At 39.9% G+C, this 26,032-nt stretch overlaps 1 protein-coding gene across 1 annotated transcript in view; it reads right to left on the bottom strand.

The window, feature by feature from the left end:
• Positions 1 to 1,105: 1,105 nt before the first annotated feature.
• Positions 1,106 to 26,032, bottom strand: part of ZNF592 (zinc finger protein 592) — a 46,644-nt gene continuing 21,717 nt past the window's right edge. Inside the window, exons 5-10 of the mRNA XM_066592265.1 lie at positions 21,166 to 21,342; positions 19,652 to 19,811; positions 18,071 to 18,331; positions 15,554 to 15,663; positions 8,462 to 8,600; positions 1,106 to 7,977 (exon numbers count right to left, since the gene is read on the bottom strand). Coding sequence (XP_066448362.1) covers positions 7,528 to 7,977; positions 8,462 to 8,600; positions 15,554 to 15,663; positions 18,071 to 18,331; positions 19,652 to 19,811; positions 21,166 to 21,342 — 1,297 coding nt within the window. The 3' untranslated portion in view covers positions 1,106 to 7,527. The remainder of the gene's footprint in view (positions 7,978 to 8,461; positions 8,601 to 15,553; positions 15,664 to 18,070; positions 18,332 to 19,651; positions 19,812 to 21,165; positions 21,343 to 26,032) is intronic.

Genomic DNA, 26,032 nt, shown 5'->3' on the forward strand with positions numbered 1-26,032 from the left:
TATGAAAAAAATAAAGGCCATCTAAGGATAGATGAAATGATTGCATAATATATTTAAATATTACACACGCACACAAATACTTACGTATTCTATATACACAGTCATGGACTTATGTACATATGAAGTTTAGTGAATGTTGTACAATCATGTACAATCCCAATTCCCAAAAAGTTGGGACGCTGTGTAAATGTTAAGAAAAAAAAAAAAGAAAGAATGCAATGTTTCGGAAATCTCATAATCCTATTTTGCTTGCAATAGAACATCAGAAGTTGAAGTGAGACATTTTTCCATTTCATTTTTAAAAATTAACCGATTTAGAAATTGATGGCAGCAACACATCTCACAAAAGTTGGAAAAGTAAGTGGTACTAAAGAAAAACAGTGAAGGGTTACATTTTCTACTATGTTACATGACTGTGCATAAAAAGACCATGCCAGAGAGACAGTATCTCAAAAGCAAAGACGGTCTGAGGTTTACCAATCTGGGAAAAACTGCATCAAATAAATGTGTAACAATTTAAAAAAAATGTTCCTCAGGCGGCACTGCGTTAAAAACAGGCATGATTCTGTAATGCAAATCACTGCATGAGCTCAGGAACACTTCCAGAAATCATTGTCTGTGAACACAGTTCACCTTGCAATCCACAAATGCAAGTTAAAGCTGTATCATGCAAAGAAGCAGCCATATATCAACACAATCCAGAAATGCCAGCTTCTACTCTGGGCCAAATCGAATTTAAAACGGACTGAGGCAAAACAGAAAACTGTTCTGTGGAATCAAAATTTGAAATTATATTTGGAAACGATGGACGCCATTGTCCTGTGGACTTAAATCATTGCATTTTTTAATTTACATTTAAGGGTGCCTACCCACTGGCGTTTTTTTTTCCCCTGCGAAATTCGCAGCATTTTTTTTCTCCTGGGGTCTATGGGACTTACAAGTCCCATAGACCCCTGCAGAAAAAAAAATGCTGTGAATTTCGCAGGGAAAAGAAAAACGCCAGTGGGTAGGCACCCTCAACACAGCATCCCAACTTTTTGGGAATTGGGGTTGTATTCATGACAAGTGATACACCACCTTGAAAATCAAAAAGGAAAAAAAAAAATGTTGTGAAAGTATATATAGATTTTTATTTATTTATATATGTATACATAGTCAATATGACTACATTTAAATACAATAAAAACAATCTTCAATAAGTCTTGATAACATTGAAAACTGGGTGATAATAGGCTTATCTAGAAGGTGGGCAGAATAGTTTTTGGAGACCTTTCTGAAGGGGACAATGTGGAGTCAGCAGCATGTTGTAGACAATAATATGGAAAGTAATGTTGCATACACTAGTTTAGGAAATACAAGAACAAGCCTAGATTCAGATTTTTGACATTTAAATGATGCAAAAAACAAACAAACAAAACAAGTAAATAAAAAAAAAAAAATCATTGCAATTTAATGTCTTCTGTTGCAAAGATGCTCACTGTCTGCCATTAGTCACCACTCTTGAGCCAGGTTATTAAACTACTCCCAAGTGTGTAAAGGTAGCCATAGACATTGGATAGAAGTAGGTTATTGGTTGAACAACCATTTACTGATGCAAACATGCACTTTTTAGTCCACAATGGGCATTGAAGCTGTTTAAACTGGCCCTACATGTTCAATGACAGTGGCCGAAAGTTCTCTAAAACACAAGATCCTTCATGGATCAAAGAATGTTAGTTTGCATGAACGATTTTTCATCTAACTACTGGCTGAAAAATATAACTTTGGCCGACTTATTTCCAGCCAATGATGGTCTGTCACCTAAAACGATCGTTCGTTGCTGAAATATACCTGAGGAATGATCGCGTTAGGCAAAATTGTTTGTTTCAGTCAACTAATGAAATCTAATGTCTATGGGGACCTTAAGACTTAGCCATCTCCAAAAAAGCATCAGAGGAATCACATTGCACATAACCACCAATGCAAACAACTGTGTGACACAAATGGAGAGAGACCCCAAGATTCATCCGTCCTACACATTAACTGAAGGTAAAGTCCCAACACTCAAACTAAATGAAAGCTGCTACGATATTGTGAATAATGGGTTTCTTTGTCTTCATCTTGTAGTGGGAATGCTATACGCATACAAATTTGGTCAAAGGCTTTTGGTCATTATGAAAGTACTATCCAAAAATGAGAACAAGATGAATCAGATATCGGCATGATAACCCTCAGCAGAAAAGCAAATGGAGTAGAAATTCTACATAATGTTTGTAGCTAGAAAAGGCAAAATACTTTCTTCTTTCATCCAGAGCATCACACAAATAATAAGCATCTGCAATTTATTTGAAGAAATATAGTTACCCCGGCAGCCTAGAGATTCCCTTGAACTATGAATTCAAACCAATAGATCTTCCTATTCCAAAACATTTCCAGGAGCTAACAGTTATAGAAATCACAGTCTTTGAATGTACAGTATTAAACCTCTAAAAGCCGGAAGCCTCATGCAGAACGACTATTGCCATCAAAATGTCAAACAGTCACTGATCGTGATCAACAACAGCATCAAAACTTTCATTTTGCCTCCACTAGTTTTTATACATAGGACCCAATATATTTTAGAACATAAAGAGAACCTGACAGATCCGTCATGGTGCCTTCTCCGAGGACAACATAAAGTCCTGACAGAGACACTGGTTTCATTGGTCACCAATGTGCCGTAGTTTGGGAGAAGTTGCATCTTATTCCTTGCTCAGTGAAGCAAGTGTTGCCTGTGAGGAGTCTGGTACATTCTGCATATAAAGGGATCCCTGATTAACAGATTTCTTCTATTATGTAGATTAGTAGGAAAACAATCTGCCAATCAGCCACAAGGGGAGCCTGTAGATCATGAATATATTAGACTTGTTGCTAGCAGTCTCTGCATAAACACTGTAAGGACAAAAAGAGGTAGGTTCTGACAAAACACATAGGTGACAGACCAATGAAACAAGCGTGTCTGCACTACTTTACATTGTCCTCAGAGAGAGCACCATAATGGGTCTGACAGGTTCCCTTTTAACCATCATACCTACAGAAACTGTGGATTTTGAAGTGGCCTGTGATACAAGGATCACCAACTAGAGGCCAGGCACTATACTGCTAAGGTACAATGAGAGCAACCTTTTTAGAATGTTCTACTGAATGACTCCCCTATGGAGAGATCTTTTCACAAGCATGTATTTGTTTGGGTACCTTCTATAGAAAAAAAAAATGTATTAACCATAAATGATTAAATCATTTGTTTTTTCATACTTAATGAATCCAATTAAAGGAAACCTGTTACTTCCCACAACACCATAAATTAAGTTACGGTGCGGTTAGGGGAGGTGACAGGGAGCTGGGTAAGGCATTTTTTTAAATAATTGCCACGATCCAGCGGTGTCCCCCTCTGAAGACGGAGCTTGACATGAAAATGGAACTTTTTTCAGACTTCCGTGCACATGCTCTCCTATACAAGTCTCTGAAAAGAGACAGATGGTCATGCCTCACACCAACTTCAGAAATGGACACCGCTGGATCATGGCAAGTATAAAAAAACAGAACTCAAGGTCTTTTCTGGACCTTTTCTTTCTCTAGTATAAATTCGAGAAGCCAGAGGTTACTTTAAAGGAAACCTGTCACCAGGTTCATGCTTCCTGAACCATGAGCTGCATGAACTTGAGGTATGTATAGTGCCCCATGTTTTAGAGTAAACGTACTGAGCTTCGAGTCATAGAGGTGGGCTACGATGGCTTCTCCCCACCTGTATCATGCACAGTGATAGCTCTCTCCCTATACACGAAAGGAGAGAAAGCCGTCAGTCTACATGATGCGGGTGTGGAGAGGCCAGCGCGGCCCGGCTCCATGACTCAGGGTGTAGTTTTAAGTCGCAATCCAAAGTGTATTTATTTTGAACTGCTGCAGCGTCTCAGAATACTACATACTATATGGTGCAACAGGCATCCCAGTCCCAGGTCTGGGCAGCATGAACCTGGTGTCAGGTTCCCTTTGGAGTCGGTATGAGAATAATAAAGAGAGTACATGCACAGAGTTTTGTTTTTTTGGCATTTATGGTGGTGTTTTGGGGGTCAGTCTTATTTTTCAAAAATGCAGCATGCTCTAGGTATGGCATTTCTTTTTCCATACGGCTCTTTGTAAGATTTTAAAAACAACTGAAAAAATGCCTGTATAAAACAAAGAAGTATAAATAAATAAACAAGCATTTTAAAACACTAAGGACTTGAAGGAGCCTCTAAAATGGTCAGTGGATTCCACCAAAATTGGTATGGTCTAACAACAAATGACTAAAGCCAATGGCAACAATTAGTAATTTGTCTTATAGGCGAGTACATGATCACCATCACGTACAAGAATAAGAGAGCAGAATTTAAAGGCCAGTAGAAAAAGGTGTACGGCATTCAGGACCAGCAACCATTCAAGATTTTAGCCAAACCATTACATCGATATCAGGATCATACAGTTTTTGTGATGCCATAACGACTGTTGTCATATATCAGTTTGTGTTACCATCTGTTATAAACTCGGTACCGTCAGCCATGTTCTACTATTACAATCCACTATAAAGGATTACGCTGCAAGAATCGGGCCAGTTAACCAAGAGAGTAAGGTGAAAATGTGATCCAGTGACAAAAGAACTCCTTAGTCCAACTTTGAAGACAATAATACAGATTGCATGAAGAATTAATCTTTCTAGAAAGGTTAATAAACTTCTCGATGACACTGCATTACTAATATTTAACATCCTAAATTTACTCCCTTCCCTATTATAGTCCAATGCTGCATTTACAATCCTACAGAGTCTGGGGTTGAATTCTCCCAATGTCTGCACAGAACTACTAGGCTGGGTTCACACGGGACCGAAATCCCGCAGAATGACCGCACGGAAATTCTGCTTCAAAACCCGTGGCCTTTCACTGTGGATTTTGCATTCCCCTGCGGCCACCTCTTCCCACAGAGAGGAGAGCTTCCGCCGCGGAAATGGGGCAGGTATTGATATCCCGTGTTTTTGAATTCTGTGCGGCATGTGAATTTCAGCGTGGCTTCGTCGCAGCGTGTGGACATTCCGCCCTATGTGAACCCAGCCCTATGGTGATTTGCTTTCTGGGAAATGTGTTCTTTACACCAGATACTGTTTCCAGTAGCATTCAGAACTGTGAATGCAGCTCCGGACTGTAATACAGGCTGTAAACCAGTCATCAATTTACAAGATTATTCAACTTTCTATGTAGATTATATCAGTTTATAAAAAATGGTGTTCAAGGTACGCATACAAAATGAGCACTTTCTCCAAAACCACACAGTCACCAGCAATGGACAGTACATGCTGTAAAGGACAATTTAGTGGTTTGAAACTGGACGTCAATCCATTGGCTATACAAAATACATATCTAATACAGGCTGTAGAATCTAACACATTATACCTCCCCATTTTTACTGGTCTCATAATAAATATGACAATATATAAATTAGATAAAATAAATTTTACATGACTTCTTTTCATGTAGAGGAAAATCACCCCTTGATGCATGAATTTCTCGGCACAAGAATGAACTTAGATTGTGGACGTTAAATGACCAGTACGACATTCGCTGCTGCAGATTTTACCCCTTCCAATGTAAAGGGATAGAATCCACAGCAAAACGGGACTCTGTAGTTCTTCTCTTCATATCAGTAGTGGAACAATAAGGAATGAAGTGGTTCTTAAAATGAAAAGTGTTACTAGAGAACTGGTTATTAGTTTCATGTAATGAGTAGTGTACTATATAAGAACCCTGTAGAGCTAGAAGGGAACACGTGTTCCTCCTATCATCCTGCATGCTTTATTTGTGATGTTTATTTTGAGGTTCTAACCATTAAAGAGCATCTTTTTGCACCCATTTCTAAGAGCAGCACAAGGTAGTGCCAGTTACATCGATAGATCTGCTGTGTGGATCTGTGCAGTAATTTGGGGAAACTTGCCTTTTATCAGTAGCAGCACATGCATGGAGGACTAAGTAGTCCTGGATAGTCATGAGCTGCAGACTAGATACAGTCACCACGCCCTCCAGTCACTGATTGCTGTCTGCTTATTACTGTGCATAGAGAGATGGCCAATCATTGGCTGGAGGGCAGAGTGGGTGTGGCCAGCCTGCAGCTGATGAATATGCAGGACTACTTCTATGTCTGGCTGCTTCTAATAAAATGCAGGTTTCTCCAAAACTGCTGCATAGATCTACACACAATAAACACATTAATGTGATTGGCACTACCCTATGGTGCTCTCAGTGAGGGCTGCAAAAACATGGCAACAGATTCCCTTTGAAGAGGAGCTGTAAGCTCTCCTGCCATGTCCGTTTTATTATTTAATTACATTTCTCATAGAATGACAATCTAGAATTTCTTGTCATTCTGTGCTGTGCCATTTCTGTTATTTCTCATGGAAATATATAAATAAATTCGCAACTGGGAATTACCATTCTCTCTGCCGAGTTGTCAATTGATTCATACATTTTCAGGACAGATTTCCAATTCGCAACTAGGCAGGGGGATTAGGAGTAAAGCCCAGTTATTCATACATTTCCATGCAAAATAATAGAAGACTCTAAAAAAAAACTAAGCCCCCATCTTTCCAAAATGTAACCTTTGTTAATATTATATTAAAAAATAATGTAAAACTACGCTACAGTGACTAACTATAATCCATATGTGCTATGCTTCAGAATACTGGAATAGTTTAGCAAATCACAGTGACATCAATGTGATTAGAGTTCAGCTGCTACTTTAGAAAGATGGGGGTTTATTAGTGTTTGTGATAGTATTCTTATAACTGTGATAATGTAAGTATTTGCTAAAACAGACAAGTCAGGGGAGCCAACAAGCCCTTTACAAATCCATCATAGTCCCTAAAATATTATTTCCACCCATCTATGCTCCCTTAATTAAAATCAATGTTTTCTAGAAACCGACTTCTACAGTCTTCACTTAGTTCTTCTTATGTAGGTCACTTGTAAGTTTGCATGTGACTGCACAGTAAACAATTTTCCTGAAAGGTGCATCATTTAAGCAAATATAATCTGACCACAAAGAGGGAAGAAAAGAAAAGTAAAATTGAAAAGGACAGTTTAAAGCTTTCATTTTCACAAATGTACAAGTCTCTTTGAAAAGATTGCTTCTAAATTGATGATGAATACTGTGATACTGGCATACAGATGAGTAAAACGTTCTGTCAAAGAACTGGAAAAAAAAACAAAAACAAAAAAAAAAAACTTACATTTCTCACTTTCCCTTTTTGTCTTTCTGCTGTCCCCCTTCATATTGTTGGGCCTTGCCGATCCATGTAAAAGGGCAAACATGTCTTAAAATGAATGTTTAGCAGTCCACATAAACAAATACAGTACCTTAACTCTTAATTACTATTATTTTTAATTTAAATGAACATCCCTCTCAGTAAAAATATTTTATTTTCTCTCTTTTTAGTCATTAACATATGCTTTTTCTTCACACGTTCTTTTGAAGTCCAAAATTTCATTACGCTTTAGGGGATGCTGTTTTCTGTTTGCTGTCAGGGCTCTCTTTGTGAGTCCGTACATGAGCAGCATGCGCACTCTGAAGATCAAAGGTTAGATCACATTGGGCACACTCCCACAACTGCTCCAACTTTGAGCGTAGAACCTGCTTTTCTGTGTCCGGGTTTGCTTGCCTCTCATCCTCCTCCTCTTCATCTTTGACCTTGTGCACAATAAAGAGGTGTCTGTTGAGTGATATTTGGGATGTGTAACACAAGCCGCAGTGCACACACTGGCACGTTGAGTTGTCACTCTTGTGTTGAGGTATGTGCTCTAGAAATTCTTTACTGCTCTCTGCGGTAAAGCCACACTTTGCACATTTATATGCTGCTTTTAACTTCTTAGCAACTGGCCCATCATTTCCTTCTGAATCCGCAAGTTCCTTTTTAACAGATTTCTTTGGACCAGCAGTCTAGAGAGCAGAAACAAAATTTTAGTAAATATAATGTAAAATGAGTAGTACCAGTTTAAGACATATCACCAAAAATGTAATAATGCTCATGTACTAGTACATCAAAAGTTGGAGCAATAGCCACGTTCCAGTTTTGTTGTGGACAGCCAACAGGAAATGCACTCCTATTGGTTGCGGCTTCTGAATGAGCAATAAACCAGTTTACTAATATTTTCTGAGAAGCTGATAGAACATGCTGGCTGATGTTTTTGTTTCTGTCAAAACCAATAGCCAAAATGGCTGCTGTTGTCATTTTTGAAAAGAATGGCTGCCATAGCAAAATTGAAACCTCTTTGTCGACAAAAACAAAAAAAAAAGAATTTCTATCTCAATTTTGGCAGTTGCTTTTAATTTACTAAATCTATGGTCAAATTAATTCTGGGAGGAGATACCCTTTACAATTCCCATCTGCTGACTTGAAGTAATGTTCCAAAAACAACTGTACCTGCCCTTGACCTCCACACGAATTTGTCGTCTTTGAAGAAGGCAGCTGAGTAAGTTCAGGGTTCTTGATGCCGTGCATTAAAATGATGTGATTGGCCAGCATGGACGGCTTGGCAAATGTAGGCTTCTCAGTGCAATAGCTGAAAGATACATAATTATGGCAGAATACATGTAATTTAATTTTAAGCAGCAGAGAAATCCATACTTTATAACCCATTTCTCGTCCCAAATTCTTTGTAGTTTTCTTAAAACTCCAAACATTGTGACATAGAAATATTAGCAAATTATGTATTGTAAACAGCATAAAATGTATTAGCAAATTATGTATTGTAAACAGCATAAAATGATAGGCATACTTATTAAGAAAAAAAGTGTCCTGCACCACTGAGCAACCAGTAATTCATATAAAGAAGTGTTATGAAATCTGAGGAAAATACAAAATACCCCCAAATACACATTAGGGAAGAACTTTCAGAGCCTGCCAATTACGACTGGTCAACGGTTATGTGTGTATAGTGGCCTCCTGACTTTCATAGACAAAAGAAGCCAGGAGAAGGAAGACTGGAGGAGTCTGGCTATGGCTTTCTCCAATTTTGCTACAGAAAACACTTAACTGCTTGGACGAACCAAGTGTTCATTTGCACGGGATAGTTGGGAGAAATAGCTATAGGGTGAATGACAGCATTTGAACTTGTATGGGTAAATTATTTTATTTTATTATTATTTTTTTTTAATCTTGGACAACCCGTTTAAAGAGAAAATTGTTCGAAGTATTGTATGTAAAAAAAAAAGTACCCCATTTACAACACTTGTAGCGGTGAACCACACAAGTATCCAGAAAAACAAAAAAAAAAAACAACTTGTGTCTTTCTGTGTGAAGAATTAAAATTAAATACATTATTTGTAATTTTTACTTTTTAGGCCAATAGTTGAAAAAATAAACCCAACGCATTTCATTGTGAAATCAGTGATAAATCCTGAAAGCATAGTGTTTTGCTGTGAATATAAATTAAACCCCCGGGCAAATTAGTAGAATACTTGAGTTATTTAGCATATAAGAGATGTTTTTTTCCCCATTATGGCCTCCTAAAGGCAAATTTAGATAATGCTTTATACATTACAGTTTCATTGCCCAACAGGTAAAAACCAAACCCGTTTGTCATCACTTGGTTCCCTGCAGCTATCTATGCATCACACTGACTTCAAGGCTCAGCTGCATGAACTGCACATCATCCTTGTAAGGTTATGTTCACATGCGTCAACAGACAGCTGCGTTTTGCAGGAAGAGTTCTAGTTTTCATAGAAACCAATTTCAGGTACATATAGTGTTTTGAATAACTTATTTTTTTGCGAGTTATTCTTATGGTGTTCACAATGTGGTATAATTATTATGTTACCTTTATTCTACGGGTCATTACGATTATGACAACACCAAATTTATAGAGGTTATCATGTTTTGCCACTTTTGCACACTATAAACGCCTTTTTTAAAGAAAAATAAAAAATGCTTTCTGTGGCGCCACATTCCAGCACCAGAGCATTTTTATTTTTCATTTGACCTCTATCAGGCCTGTTTTTTGTGGGACCACTTATATATTTTATTGGTAACATTTTGAGGTTGTCCTAGGCACTGAGCCCGATTGTTCCCCGCCCTAAAGATTTATTTACGCTCAACAATTATCATGATTTGCTTGTTTTAGATCAGTTGCAATAATAACACTGGCCAGCAAAAAATATTTTGGAATGTTTCCTTAACTTCATGAGCCAAATCTTACTAATTTTGGAGTGAAAAAAATGATTAGCTCTAGTTTCTGTGATATACAATAGGTGGAAGTATGTTATTTTAATGGATTAAGAGAAAAATCATACATTTTATTTACATATGCTAACATTGAAAAGTGCATTTGATTTTTTTTTTTAATGAGAGTTACATTCTAAGAGTTCTAAATTGATGGAAGAATTCCTGGCAGGCGGTTCGGTGTGAAGAGAATCATGTGGTCACTTCATGAGATCGTTTTCTTTTGGCTTGCCTCTTGTAAGTGAGTTCCGAAGCATCCCTACACACAGGCCAGCAGTAATCTGCAAGCATTGCTTCATTCCAAGGGGCCTGATATCTTTGTTCCATTACAGAAATATCCTGGTGGAATCTTTCTCCGTGTTCATCACTGACAGCTCCACAACTAGGAGGGAAAAAGGCTAGGTGGGAGAGGAGAAAATGGATTTTTAGGGACATGTTGCATCCCAGTTGATGGTATTTTTCCAGAAGTAATGTCACCAACTAAGTGTAGTCATCTCTTTTGTTGCCTAAGAATCCATGAATAACTTCCTTTAAGGCTTGCCATGTTTTTTTTCCTTTTTCCTCCAAAACCTGGTCAAACGCAGGATCCTTTACAAGTTGCCGAATTTGTGGCCCAACAAAAATACCTTCCTTAACCTTTGCATCACTCAATCAAGGAAATTTGTTTCTTAAGTACTTAAATGCCTGTCCTTCCTGGTTCATACCTTTGACAACATTTTTCATTAAACCCAGCTTCATAAGAAGGGGTGGAAGAACATCATCTTTTGGGTCAACTAGAGGCTCGGCAACATTTATCTCGGTAGAGTCAAGATTTCTTGCAGGCCAGTCCGCTTGAATGTAATGTGATTTCCTATTCCTACTGTGCCACATACATAAAAAGGCGACAGTGTTTAGTGTACCCCAGTTGTATTCCTAAGAGTACAGCGATGACTTTTAGATCACCACAGATTTTACGCTTGTGTTCAGCATATCTGATTGAGTCGAGAAGGGCTATCATGTTTGCATGAGTCTCCTTCATGTGAACTGCATGACCAACAGAAATAGAAGGAAGATGGTTGCCATTGTGAAGTAATACAGCTTTCAAACTAAGCTTGGAGGAGTCTATGAATTGCCTCCATTCAGTTGGATCGTGGTTCAAATTCAAACATTTCATCAAGCCATTAACGTTGCAGCAAACAACCGAATTGTTTTTCTGCTTGACTCAATCTGTGCGGTGTATCATCTTTTACCTCAAAGTCAGGGTCATGGGATGTGGAAGGCTTGTTGGGTTCTTCTTTTTCCACACTTTCTTCATTTTCTACTATAAGCTCACAATGTTGGGGGGGGGGGGGGGAGGAGTAGGAACTGGTAAACTATCTGAATGTGGAATCGGTCGAATAGCAGATGGAAGATTCGGGTATTGAACTGTTCCTGTTTTCTTTATTGACAATCCTGCCTTTATAGGCGGATTCATGCAGAAATCGCAGTCATCTGTATGGTTTGTAGGCTCCCACCAAACCATAGGCACAGCAAAAGCCATAGATCGTTTATCATTTTTAAGCCATTCTCGTAGTTTAACTGAACAAGAGTTGCAACATATTTGTGAAGCCCATGACTTATCCTGATCCCCTACCTTCATACCAAAATAATGATGGGTAGTCTTCACAAGAGGCGTCAGATTGCGTTTCTGTGACGAAAATGTTATTTCACCACAAATGTAACAAAACTTATTCACTACATTTACACATTTTCGGGGCATTTTGATATAGCAAATTTTACACTTCAAAAGCACTCTAAAACCAGAAATTCAGAAAAAAAGAAAAAACAAACAATATGAAACTCAGTCATAGCAACATTTATTATGTTTGTAGGTTATAAACATATGGAGAACGTTGTGTTATGTCAGCTGAGAGGTGTGACAACCCCCCACCCCCCCCCCAAAAAAAAAAAAAGATTCCCACAAAATAAAAATATAAATTCTAAAAAATGACATGCCACTGTATCTCCAAAGCAAGAGCTAATCGGTCATTTTCATGGTGATTTTTGAAGTCAGTAGATGGAAATACATAAGAATACGCTAATTTTGAGCCCGAAACAAAATCATAATTGGTCAATCTTAAAGATAGAACTATTCTATATCATCAATTATGATGCCAAAAAATAACTTTTGATGGCAGAATAGATAAATGTAAATGTCCCATATTTACATTAGGCATTGTTGCCTACCACACTGCCAGATCCTGGTGTTCAGTGGTGTGGACCATGCTCCCAAGACTCGTGCTTTATTAGGAAATACAGGACACAATGCTGTACAAGAATTTGTATACAGAGATGTGCCCTACCTTCAAGTAAAAATAAATACATTGGGGCACACTTATTTAGACAGGCATTCCTGTGACAAATGTATTAAGAGGTACTCTTAATATATTTGCCACATCTGGCAGCTACTCCATGCGCCAGGTGGAAACCTAAGCCCGCTATGAGAGGGAGTAGGTTTCTGCTATAAACATACATCAGTTTCTGGCACACATTATAGAATTTGTGATGGACCCCATCCCTCTAATGCTAGGCCCTGCCCACTTTTTGAAACTGTGGCAAGGCCCAGTATAAACCTCTAAGTTGTCAACATTTTGGCAATATGCCATTATTGAATCTTTTGTACACCAGAAAACTGGGGTACAAACAATGATACATGTGCCTTAAATAGTGACTAAAGCTTACCACCATACAATGACTAATACCACCATACTGTGACTGAATAATATTGTCATACTATTGCCGAATTAAAAAACCATTACAAGAATTCCAAAATTACCACCACACTGAGGCTGACTAAAATGATCTAATAGTGGCGAGATAACACACAGATGGTCTGCAGAGTATCACCACACTGCAGACTGGTGAAATTAATTAAAACTGATCAGATGCAGTCACTGGCTGAATAAACTATTAAATCTAGTGGCTTGCAGGCGATGTCCTCCCTGGTAGGAGTTGTGCGCTTTTGAAATCTCTATCTGGTTCAGACCACCATGACAACTTCTTCCAGCCATGACTTGCTTTGCACAGACATCTTTGGTCCCATGCTTTTTCAGCACACCTCCACTCTATTTACAAACTCCCCTGCACTAGTTTTGCTATCAAAAATACTCAAAACCGCAGTGTCCGGTGTGAACAGAACCTTACATTTTTAAATATTGCAAAATCCACACCATACTTTCTTGCCCACTCCTATGAGATCACTGAGCCACCTATATGCCATTGCCAACTTTGTCTACCAAATCTAAAGGAATCTTGTCATTCACCTCATACTGCCCTCTCCGAGGGCATGTAGTAGTGACAGACACAGTGATTTCAACAGTGTGTTTATTATATATGACTACACTGTAGTTAAGCCAAATTTACATTTTATGCCTTGCAGTGCATTTAAGGAGTCCAACGTATCCATGAGAGATGGTTTCCCCCACCATCCTACTGCTAATTCTCAGCTTTCTGCCTGTTACTATGCATACAAAAAAAAACGGTCATCAACAGGGTAGGCCACCAGTCAGGAATACGCTGGACTCCAGGCTTATAGTGCTAGATGCAAGCATAGAGGGCCGTACAAAGAGGACAGGTTCCCTATAGAAGTAAACAGTTCATTAAGTGGCCCAGTTCCCCTTTATAAAAATCATTGTAATATTGATGGCGATGATGTCCCTTTGTGAAATGAAGATTTATTGCCATCGCTAAGCATGTAGCAGCTGGAATCAGTTATATGAGACAACATTCAGACCACCACAGACTAAGATCTCTATATATGCTGTGACCAAGACCTAGTAAAGCCAATAAGAATTCTGCTGCTCGCCCACAGCAAACTAGACACACATATAAAGCATAGAACATAACTATAAATGCACATAGCAGGTTAGGTAAATTATAGATCAGGGTAGGTGAGATAGTGTGTACACACTGACTGCAGATAAAGATAGCCTCACCCCACAGCGGAGACAACATCCTAATTACTAGAGAAGCTGAATGCCTAACAACAGGGCGTAGACTGCAGAGGGGCTGCTCTTCAGCCTTTTAAACAGTGGTAAAACAAAAAATAATGAAAAAAATATAAGACTGACGAGATACGCAAGCTATTAAATGAGCATAAGTTGTTTAAAGAGTTAAGTACACTTTAAGGGCTTGGGGTCACATATTTCTTTACAATATGCATCAGTTGTGGAGTCCTTGGGCAGGACCAATGTGCATGTTTTGTAAGCTAGCAGCATCTAATGACAAGTATGAGGCAGTAATAAGAGTGGAGAAAGAGTTATACTTGTCTGACACTATACACATACCCATGAACACATGCTGAAATACAAGCATACTTCTCTTCAATTACCTTACGCTAATTGTGGTTATCTGGTGCTTACGGTCTTTTCAATATTCTCCCTATAAAACAAGCTTTTGACTACTTATCTGCCATATGTTCAGGATGCAGGAGTTCAAGAAAGTTGTGTAAAGACATCAATGTGACCTTTCTCTAAGACAATAGAACAGGCAGTGGTACTTTAATACATTTGTTTTGGCAAGAATTTCCTGGCAGCAGTGATAGGAGTTACAAACAAAATTATTAAATCAGAAAATCTCAAAAGCAGCATATGTCAGGGATTCCTAGGTGAAAAGATGCTTGGAAATACTTTGATTACTGCATACCTCACTTCTCCCTCTCTCACACGATGCAAACCTATGGTCTGAAACATCCATTGAGTCAGAGACTAATGTTCTCCATAATTTGCTGGAGATACAGACAACACTAAATAAAAAAGGAATAATTTACAAACCAATGATGAATAGAATCTCTGTGTGAAGGGCCACCAAAATGGAAGTCCCTTACAGAGAGACCACCTGAACCGTGCTGCTCACCGACCCTGTGGTTGCCAAAGTTGAAGGAGGCACATCTGAGAAGTTCAAAAAGGAATAGTTTCTTGATAGCACAATTAGTTTTGAAGCTGAAACATACTGTGCCATCAAGAAAGTATTCCTTCTTGAACATCTCGGATGTGCCTCCTTAAACCTTGGCATGCGCAGGGTCGGTGAGCAGCACTGTTCAGGTGGTCTCTCTGAAGGAAGGATCCAAAAAGTTGATGCAGCTCTTTGACTATACTTGTACATGGAGTTGTTGTGCCCATAATGCACAATTTGTTAAGATGAGTGCATATCTAACACTGACATTCACCGCCGGTATTAGTCATTTGGGCTCAGAGGTACCACACTTTTTGCTTGTCTTAAGGTGCAGGGTCTATACACTGACTGAACCATTATGGAAATGTAAATGTAAAAGCTTACCAACAGGCATAGTCCTTTTTTGTATCATGGTTGTTCCTAGCATGTCGTCGTAAACTGGTTGCAGAGTTGAATGAACGCTCACATTGCCGGCATGGGTACCTCTTCATGCTCTACAGAAAAGCACATATCAGGTTGATAATAAAGGTGTGTGAAAATGTCATTCTACTAACACAATGGGGATAGTTACCAAGCGAAATGTTCCAGAATTCTGGCATAATTTACGCAAATAAAAAATATACTGGCGTACATGCCTTGCACCACTTAATGTGCTTTAGACACTTTGAGCCTCATTTGACAAGGGGGAGGGACTTAACAAAAAGGGGGATAGTTTATGAGACAGTGCCAAAACTGTTCCAAAACATTGGTGAAAACTAAGATAATAGGTGTTGTAAAGTTAAACAAAGGTGTCTGAAGATGCACCAAATTTATTGTCCTACACAAGCCATTGTGATAACTGTCGCATTTTTAGACAGCATGGTCTACATTTACAGTTTCTAGCTATTAGAAAGGATTAGTAAATCTGATCCAATGTTTCTTGCTGTTCAGAGCATGTACAATCAGAGGCAGATTTAGACAAAATGTGGCCCTGGGCAACATTAAAAGTTGGGCCCTGAAGTAGACAGTCAGAGCCAGTCGTGTGTGGAGTTGATAGAAATGTACCAACTCCAACTTCAGAATAAAAAATGTTATTCTGAGAGTAGGATACAGATATAATAGGTCAACAATAACAGAGTGATGGGGATCCACTACCTGAGACTCCCACTAATCAGCTTTTTGCAGAGGTCTTATTTAGTTAAATGGGACTAAGCCATTGAAAGGCCAAATGATGAATGAACATGAAGTTATTGGCCTGAGCAAAGTTGCCACAGTCCCTTCAAAAAGCTGATCTGAGGGCCTGCTGGGGCGATGGACTGCCAGCAATCTGGTTTCTATTTGTAACTAGCAGCACCGCTCAGCTGTACAAAAAGAACGACTCGCTCTGAATTTCGCACACATGCCTAGCCGTGCTCCTGTGCCATATCATGATTTACATTTGTAATTCGGCATGCAGATTTTTGTCCATTGACGGGGCTTAATATTGCAGAAATAGGAAAATGAGCTGCAGATTTTGGTTGTTGTTTTAGAGACAGAATCCATATAGGATTTCACCGTATGAACATACCGTTATTATTTTAGGGTTTTTATTGTGTAGAAGTTAAAAAAGGAAGATTGTCCTGAATTTTAGTGGATATCTGTGATTCGGTTTCTGAGCGGAGCCTCCAATGAAGATGTGAATGAAGCCTACCTTGCAGTGCTGCTGTTAGCGGATAGGACAAGTGGACCAAGTGCTGCATATACTGTATATTTGCCATATAGATACAGAATTTAGAGCTGTTATCTGCGAGACAAGTTTTGCAGCATTTGAAACTTTATGGGAGTAATCAATAATTTAACCTTTTAATGACCAACCTATTTTTGGTCCTAAAAACCAACTAATTTTTCAGTTTCTTTAATTGTCATACTTGAAGAGCTACATCTTATTGTTAGACATAAGGTTACCACTGCAGGCTCCGGGGTCTGGTTGGTGTGGGCTGCTCGTCCTGGTGCTGCGGGGGCCCGGGCTGGCGGCTCTGGCCAGGGTTCCCCCACTCTGGTGGTTGGCCGCAGTGGGCGCGCCTGTCCGCTGGTCGACCGTGCGGCGCTCGGAACAGTGCGCTCCGACGGGGGAAGGCGGCTTTATAATTCCCTCCGGTTGTCATGTGACTTCTCCACACCCCTCTGGGCGGGGAGTTCTGTACATATACTTTGATGCTCCAGATTCTGGTTGCCAGTGTTTGGTTTGACTTGTCTGCCTACACCAGCAATCCTTGGCCTGATTTCTGTGTATTTGACTCCAGCTTTCCATTTGACTCTGACTCTGCTTTGCCCTCCTGTACTCCGCACGTGTCTTCTGGTTTGACCCGGTTTGTGTACGACCATTCTCTGGTCTGCTCATTTATTGCTTCCAGTCTGCTACGTGGTGCTCACCTGCTGGTCTCCCTGTGTCGCCTTCTTTGGGGTCCCTGTCACTAGTGCAGCACAGGAACCGTCGCCCAGTTGTCACCCTGGAGCCTAGCCCAGGGGGGCAAGTAGGTAGGGACACGGGAGAGGGCTGGCCAAGAGATCCCCTGTCCATCTGCCCCTGCTGACATAGCTGTAAGAGAGCTTGTTTTTTGGGCTGTGTTTAATGACACCATTGTGGGGTACATATCATGTAATGTATAACATATATAAATTTAGGAGGGAGGTGGTGGTGGAAAAAAAAAGTAGTAATTCTGCCATTGTTTTGTGGGATTTGTATGGGTTTCACAGCTAATTTCTGCTTGTGATGTGATTCTCTATCCCTTTTTATTCCATTTTCTGGGAGTTAGACATGAAAATCTAGTAATTTTGGCATGTTTTGTTTACCCCACAGCATTGACTTGTGAGAATTAAATAAAGGATAGCTTTCATCTGAATTGTTACAAATGCAGTGAAGCCAATTTTCTAAAAACTTACTCTGCCATGACTTTTCTTCATATGGAAGACATATGTCTCCCTGTCGGAAATCCACTCGGAGCACTCTCCACATGTGTAGCCAGCTAGTTTCTGCTTGTGATGTGATTCTGAAGACTCGTTGTCTTTCTTGTTGGTAGAACTACCCTCACCCCTGCCAGAGGATTTTGATGCTGAAGTAGTCTCATTTTTCTCTGACGTGGCATCTGACTTTTTCTGAGAGCTTGAGGAATCTTCTGGAGATTTAGGTAGGCCATGGACACTCTATACCAGAAAAAAATAACCCATGACTAGATTAGGAAATACTGATTTATTTCAACACACAGTAATAAATGTGACAAGCTGCTTTCTCTTGGGTATTTTCTATTAATATGTCATATTAATGTAGCTTTCACACTGGCATTTGGGAAAGCCGTTGTGCCATCTATCATTAATCCCAAATATTCCTGAGAATAGGAGATAGTTGTCAGATTGCTGGTGGTCTAACTGCTGGGACCCCCATCAACCCCATCAAGTATGATCCTGAATTCTCCATGTAAAGGCATTAGTCTCCTTCCATCCCATAGGAGGGAATGGAGCAGCAGTCACATGTGCACCATTGCTTCATTCATATGGGGAACTCGGGGGGGGGGGGGGGGGGCAGATATCAGGATTGCTTGGGGTCCCAGTGGCCAGACCCCGATCAATAAAACATTTACCCTCTATCCTATGAACAATTGTGGGCAAATGTCATTAGTGGGAAAACCTCAAAGCTGCGGTCACACAACGCTGATTAGCTGCAGATTTTATTGCAAATCTGCAACAAAATTCACAGCGCATCAGCGTCATGTGAACGCAGCCAAAGAGTCTATTCACAGCTGTGCTATGGGTTCCATAAAACTACCACTGGTACCTGCCTGACTTCATTGACTAATAATGGACTCTGTAAGGTTCTACTGTGGTGTTCGTTGCTTTTATGTGAATAACCTTGCAATGCTATTCTTCTCAACAAATCTGAAAGAATTTGCACAGAACATGAGCAGGGGCTAACATACAAGTCACAAGCATGTACATTTCATGTCTCACCTTGCAAATAAGGGAGATGGAATAATACCTCCACAGTGCCACCTATTGGAAGGCAGCATTCCTTCAAGTCAAAGTTAGACTCTTTATACAAGCCTTGTAACAATGACTATGAATTAAAAGCAAAGCCAGACTACATGTACAGATAGCTGTTTCAGGGTATTTGCCCTTCATCAGTGTACAATAGGAGTCTGGCTTTGCTAGTGAGAGGCCAGGGACGAGGGTCAGAAACACTAGACAAAGCCAGACTCCTGCTGCACACTGATGAAGGGCAAATACCCTGAAACAGCTGTCCGTGCATGTAGTCTGGCTTTGCTTTTAATTCCCAGTCATTATTACAAGGCTTGTATAAAGAGTCTAACTTTGGCTTGAAGGAATGCTGCCTTCCAATAGGTGGCACTGTGGAGGTATTATTCCATCTCGCTTATTTGCATAGTACCCAGAGGAGCATGAATGGCCTTTTGCGTCTCCTCACTCACCTACTTGGGGCTCTCCCTAAGGAGAAAAGATAGCACGTCTCACCTTAAGATGCTGCACAAGTAGTTGTTTCTGCATGTATGCAAGTTGGCATGCTGGACACTTGAAGACACTGACTAGGAGAGTGTTTGTGTTCTGGTAGAAATGCTGGTGCAAAAGTCTCTTCTTATTGAAAACAGTCTCACACGAACATTTATAGATTATCCTACAATACAGCAAATACGGGAAGAAACAAATTGAAAGAAGCTCCTATATAAGCATACAGAAATTCTAGGTCTTGAATAATAGCAAACCTGATTTTAGGTCTTTATCATAACCCCTACTACAAATACTGCATTCATATATTTACTACATAATATCCATCCATCACATGCTGCTTGCTAAGGGTGCAGTCACACTGCATTGTACATTTGGAAAAGCTTCCAGCACATGCATGACCATATATCCCAATGCATCCAACAGAGGTTAAGAGAGTAATTCTGGCCTCCACTGGGCTAGAATGCTTTAACTTGTTTTGCTGTATAATATAGTATGCTTTATGCTATTTCACACAGACATTCAGTATAAAAATATATACCATGCTGTATACATGGCATATGTCAGAAAGTCTTCCCGCAGTATACCTGGAACATATTCTGCAAATGCACCCTAAATTGCTGAAACTCTCACTATTGCAATGAACAAAAATATTACACATACATACATTACTTTTTACTAGTAATTATTAGGAAATTATAGTACCAGTGTTTCTGGTGGTGCAATGCCATATAATAATGCCAATATAATATAGTGAAAGGGATTGGAGTTGTAAACACACAACTGCAATTTTACGACCTGTGATAATGTCACCGTCATTGCTTACATGCGCCGCGTCTCTCTCACTCACACACACACACACACACACACACACACCTGTGCTACATACAAGGGATTGGAGTTGAAAGCACACGGCTGCAGTTTTAGAACCTGTGATATTGTCACCGTCATTGCTTACATGCGCGCGTCTCTCACACACACAAACAACTGTGCTACATGTGCGCGTCTCTCTCACACACACACACACACACACACACACACACACACACACACACACACCTGTGCTACATACAAGGGATTGGAGTTGTAAACACATGTCTGCTGTTTTAGGACCTGTGATAACGTCACAGTCATTGCTTACATGCGCGTGTCACACTCACACACGCGCCGCTGTGCTACATACATTGTTCATCGGCCTCTGCTGGTTTAGGATCTGTGATTACGTCACCATCATGTAATCATGAGCGAAGCTAAGAGTCGGTGACTGATCACATGACGGTGACATCAAAGGTCCTGTGAGCACATGGCTGCTGTTGGACTGTGCGGGTTTTATGCTTTAGGACCTGTGATGACTTCAACGTCATGTGATCAGGGGCAACTCTCACTCACGGACAAGCAGTCGTTAGTACTTTGATTAACCATCTTCTTTTTTCCCAGAAAAAAAAATAAACAAAAACAAGAACATAAGCATTATCTTGGGCACACTAAAAAAAAGTCTTAATAGATTGATGAGGGCCACTTACTGTGCATTCTTGTGACTTGCAGTGGGATGCTGGGCAGTAATATGAGCAGCGGTACTTTCTGTGCTCTTGAAGGCCATGGGGCAGAAGGAGCACTTGTGGAACACCTCACAATGTTTGTCCTGAATATGAACTTTCAGCAAACCGAGAGACATGAACACCACCCCGCAGTGAATGCACCTGATGGAACAGTACAAGATCATCAATATAGCAACTAGCTGGGCTACAGTGACAACTGAATAATGCACCTCAAATGTAAAGAGCAAAAATAAATAAACTCTTAGATTTTATTTGGAAAATGGGATTTCTACAAAACCATGTTCTCTCAGAAGAGAACAATATGTCCAAAGCTTATTTACCCTTTTCAGCAGGCATTCATTTCCTGGAGAGCCATGCAAGGAAGCAGCTGCCTGGGATTGAGTGGAGAACCACAGACAGCACTTCCCATCCATAGCTGAGCTCCTATTATGTACCATGTCTGCAGGGAAAGCGGTTTACAAAGTAAGTTAACACTCCTGACAGTCCCACTTTAGTTGTATGCCTACAGAAGGTACATCATTAGGGTTCACTCCCACAAGCGTATTTTCGCTACCTATTACACTGATTTGCATTGGGGTACTCAAACATGCAGTTTTCACACGGAAGAAAAAAAATTGCATTATGTCCTATTTTGGTGCGCGATACGCCCATAATCTATGGGAGCGAAAAATACGCATGTTACATGCGTATTCGCTGCATATTTTCCGCAGGAGATAGGAGACCTAAGAAGGACGGTTCTGACATCCTTTTGGTCTGATTGTGTTTTTTTTATGTGCTATTAAAAAACTCAGTACATATACAGGCAATACTCGCAAGAAAACCACATGTGTTAAATACACAGCAAACCAGGCCTCTCACTAGCAAAAGCCAGACTCCTACTGTACACTGATGATGGGCAATAACCCGGAAACAGCTGTATGTACATGGAGTCTGGCTTTGCTTTTGATTCCCAGTCATTGTAACAAGACTTGTATAAAAAGTCCCACTTTGACTCGAAGGAATGCTGCCTTTCAATAGGTGGCACTGTGGAGGATTTATTCCATCTCCCTTATTTGCATACACAGCAAATACGCATGTCCATACAAATGTGGCATATTTTGTGCAACAAATATGCATACGCTGGTGTGAGCGAGCCGCAACATTGTAACTTGATTTGTTTTAAGTCACTTGGAGGAAAGATCCAAAGGATAGACTTTTCTGATACATTGTAACAGGGGACCGTGATGATCTAGAAGTGTAAGCAGGCTAGGCAATCATGACTACTTGCTAGTTTGCCCCAAGAAAACAAGTAATGTAAATCACCTATTTAGAAATGATGCAGTGAGAAGCAAGAGAGAGTTCACAATATATTCCACAGTATCAAGAGCTGAAAAAGCCCAGACGTCTGCTATAGGCCAAATTTATATTTTACTCGCTTATATAGTACAGATATATTCCAAAGCACTGTAGATACTTCTGAATCAGTCTAACATCAGTTTATGCTCAATTAGCCACTGTGTAGAGCTTGATAGTCTTCTTATCCATTTATTAATGCCTTACGGAGGCAATGAAGAAGTGCAGGGATAAATGACATGGTATATGATGAAATGCTGACTGTGCCCTCCCCCTCTCCTGCAATTAGGGAGGAGTGCTGCCTGTGACCGCGTTCACTCCATGAACTGCACACCCCAGTTCTCAGGACTATCTGTGGGATCTCTTTGGGACTTTTTGGAACATGTTATATAAGCTGACAGGATGTACTTATGCTGTACGCTACTCAGCAGAAGAGTACTTCTCCAAGACTCATCAGAGGCATACATAAACTAGAACCAAGATTAATAGGGTCAGCTAGACCACATGCTGTACTACATCTTCCAACCTTCACATTTTAGCTTTTCATTTTTGACTCTTGTTAAATGCAACTTTTTTTAAATCGACAATTTAAGCCCCATTTACACGCACAGAGGATTGCTCAAAATTTGTTCAAAAGATGGGATGATTGACAGTTTGAGCGATCATTTTACATAAGCTGCTAATGGGAACTAATGCCCATTAGCAGCTTATTACCTTCATTTGCATGTAAATGAGCCTCCCTGAAGGCCCATTTACAAACAACGATTATCGCTCAAAATTTGTTCAAATGATGTCTTTTGAGCAATCATCGTTTCGTGTAAATGCTACCAACATTAGCTTTTCAGACAAACGATGATTTGTAGTTCAGCATAAAAAATATTGTTCGGCTGGCCAGCTGATAGCAGGGACCATATGCTGTGATTCTCCACGGGAGCGCTGATGACATTGTTTTCAGCTGCTGTCCCACGGAGAACAATGGAGCTGTATGCACATAACAGACCACCCGCTGTTATCTGCATACAGTGAAGGGAGGCTCATTTACATGCAAATGAAGCTAATAAGCTACTAATGAGCATTAGGACCCATTAGAAGTTTATGCAAAAATATCGCTCAAACTGTCAATCAAACTATCTTTTGAACGAATTTTGAGGAAATCATCTTTGAGTGAAAATGGGGTTTGAGCTGTATGCGGAGAACATCAGGTGGTCTGTTATCTGCATACAGCCCCTTTGTTCTGCCACGGGACTGCAGCTGAAAACAATGTTATCAGCGCTCCCGTGGAGGATGACAGCACACGGTCCCTACTATCAGTTCTCCGGCCGAATGATGGACTTTAAACTCAACTGAAACTCATCGTTCGGACTTAAAAGCAAATGATGGTTGCATTTACACGCAACAATTATCGCTCAAAAGACATCGTTTGAGCGAAGTTTGAGCGATAATCGTTGCGTGTAAATGGGGCTTTAGGCTTCATTCACACATGAACATTCTGTCACAATTTTATCCCTCGGTTTCATTTCTGGAGCAGAAAATTGGAAATAAATGTTTATTTTTTTTCCCCCCATTGCTTTCAATGGGGTTCTAAAAAAAAAAAACCAACAAAAAACACACTGTTGTCAGTTTGCCATTTGTTCCGGGGAAAAAAGAAAAGGAAAGCGAACAAAAGAGAAGCAAAGTCTGCAGTGCTATTTCAATCTACACACCCCTGTTAAAATGCCATGTTTTTGTCATGTTAAAAAATGCGACAAAGATGAATCATTTCACCTTCGATGTGACCCGTTATCTGTACAATTCCATTGAAAAACAAACTGGAATTTTTTAGGGTGGAAAATTTTTAAAAGAAAGCTAAAATAATATGGTTGCATAAATATGCACACCCTAAATGTAATACTTTGTTGATGTACTCTTTGACTTAGCATGGCACATCTTGACTTGCCAGTCTTTGTCCATTCTTTCTTGAAAAAACGCTCCAAATCTGTCAGATTACGAGGGTATCTTGTGTGTACCGACCGCCCTCTTTAGGACAGCCCACAGATCTTCAATGGGATTCAGGTCTGGGCCATTTCAAAACTTTAATTTTCTTCTGGTGAAGCCAGTCTTTTGTTGATTTGGTGTTATGCTTTGGGTCTTTGTTGTGCTGAAGGGTGAAATTCCTCTTCAGTTTCAGCCTAAAGGTTTAGTGCCAAAATGGACTGATATTGAAACTGTTCATAATTCCCTCCAGGTTCACTAAAGCCCCAGTTCAAGCAGCAGAAAAACAGCCCCAACGTATAATGCTGCCCCCAACAGCTTCACTGTGGGTATGGTGATGCACAGTGTTGGCTTTTTACCAAACATACCCTTGGAATTTTGGCCAAGAAGGTCCCCCTTGGTGGTATCAGACCAGAACACGTTCTCACACAGACTTTTTGTAGACTTGATGTAGGTTTTGGGCAAAATATAGTCGGGCTTGGATATTTATATTTGTCACAAATATAAATATCCTGTCTTGCCCCCCTCCCCCACAGCCCAGACATTTGAAAAATAAGGGAGATGGTTGTTACATGCACTATACAACCAGTACTTGCCAGATATTCCTGCAGCTCCTTTACTGTTGGTGTAGGCCTCTTGGCAGCCTCATGGACCAATTTTCTTCTGGTCTTTTCATCAATTCTTGAGGCACATCCAGTTCTTGGTAATGTCACTGTTGTGTCAAATTCAATCCCGTTCTTGATAACAGTCTTCACTGTGTTCCATGGTATATGTAATGCTTTGGAAATGTTTTGATTCTCTTCTCCTGACTGTTACCTTTCAACAATCAGATCCCTTTGATCTGCTGTAACCTCTTCACGGCTTTTGCTGAATAATGCAACTAAGAAAATGTCAGGAAAATCCTGCTAGAAGAGCTGAACTTTATATGGGGGAGATCAGAATCACTTTACATAATGGCAGCGGAGTGCTGACTACTATTTATCATGAGATTAATTCTGAACACACCCACATGCTCAAACATAAGAGGCTGTTCACACTTATGCAAGCACATTATTTAACTTTTGTTATTTTTATTTTCAGTTAGTTGTCCAATGGAATTGTACAGATAACGGGTCACATCGAAGGTGGAAATAAATCTGAAATGATTCATCTTTGTCAGATTTTTCAACATGCCAAAACCATGGTATTTTGACAGGGGTGCGCAGACTTTTATATTGACTGCATGTGAAATAAAATGTGATGTTATTGGATTGGTCACATACGTATCACTCTACATTAGTTATTGCATACATACTGTCTACTAGCAGAGCACCTCCAATTGTTGTTTGGAAGTCCCACATGCGTCATTTTATAAGCTGCAGCTGATGTAGCACCAATTCTTATTGAAGGATAAACATTTCTGAAGCTTAATACTGAATTTGAGAGCAGCTCACAAATAGGCGTAAGATCTGACTTCCAAGTCCATCTTTTTCCTCTGCCAAGCTGTGACAATGTCCTGCTAGACAGATATAATCCTCAGTCCATTTCC

This window comes from Eleutherodactylus coqui, chromosome 2, assembly GCF_035609145.1.
Source record: "Eleutherodactylus coqui strain aEleCoq1 chromosome 2, aEleCoq1.hap1, whole genome shotgun sequence".
Classification (NCBI taxonomy): domain Eukaryota; kingdom Metazoa; phylum Chordata; class Amphibia; order Anura; family Eleutherodactylidae; genus Eleutherodactylus; species Eleutherodactylus coqui.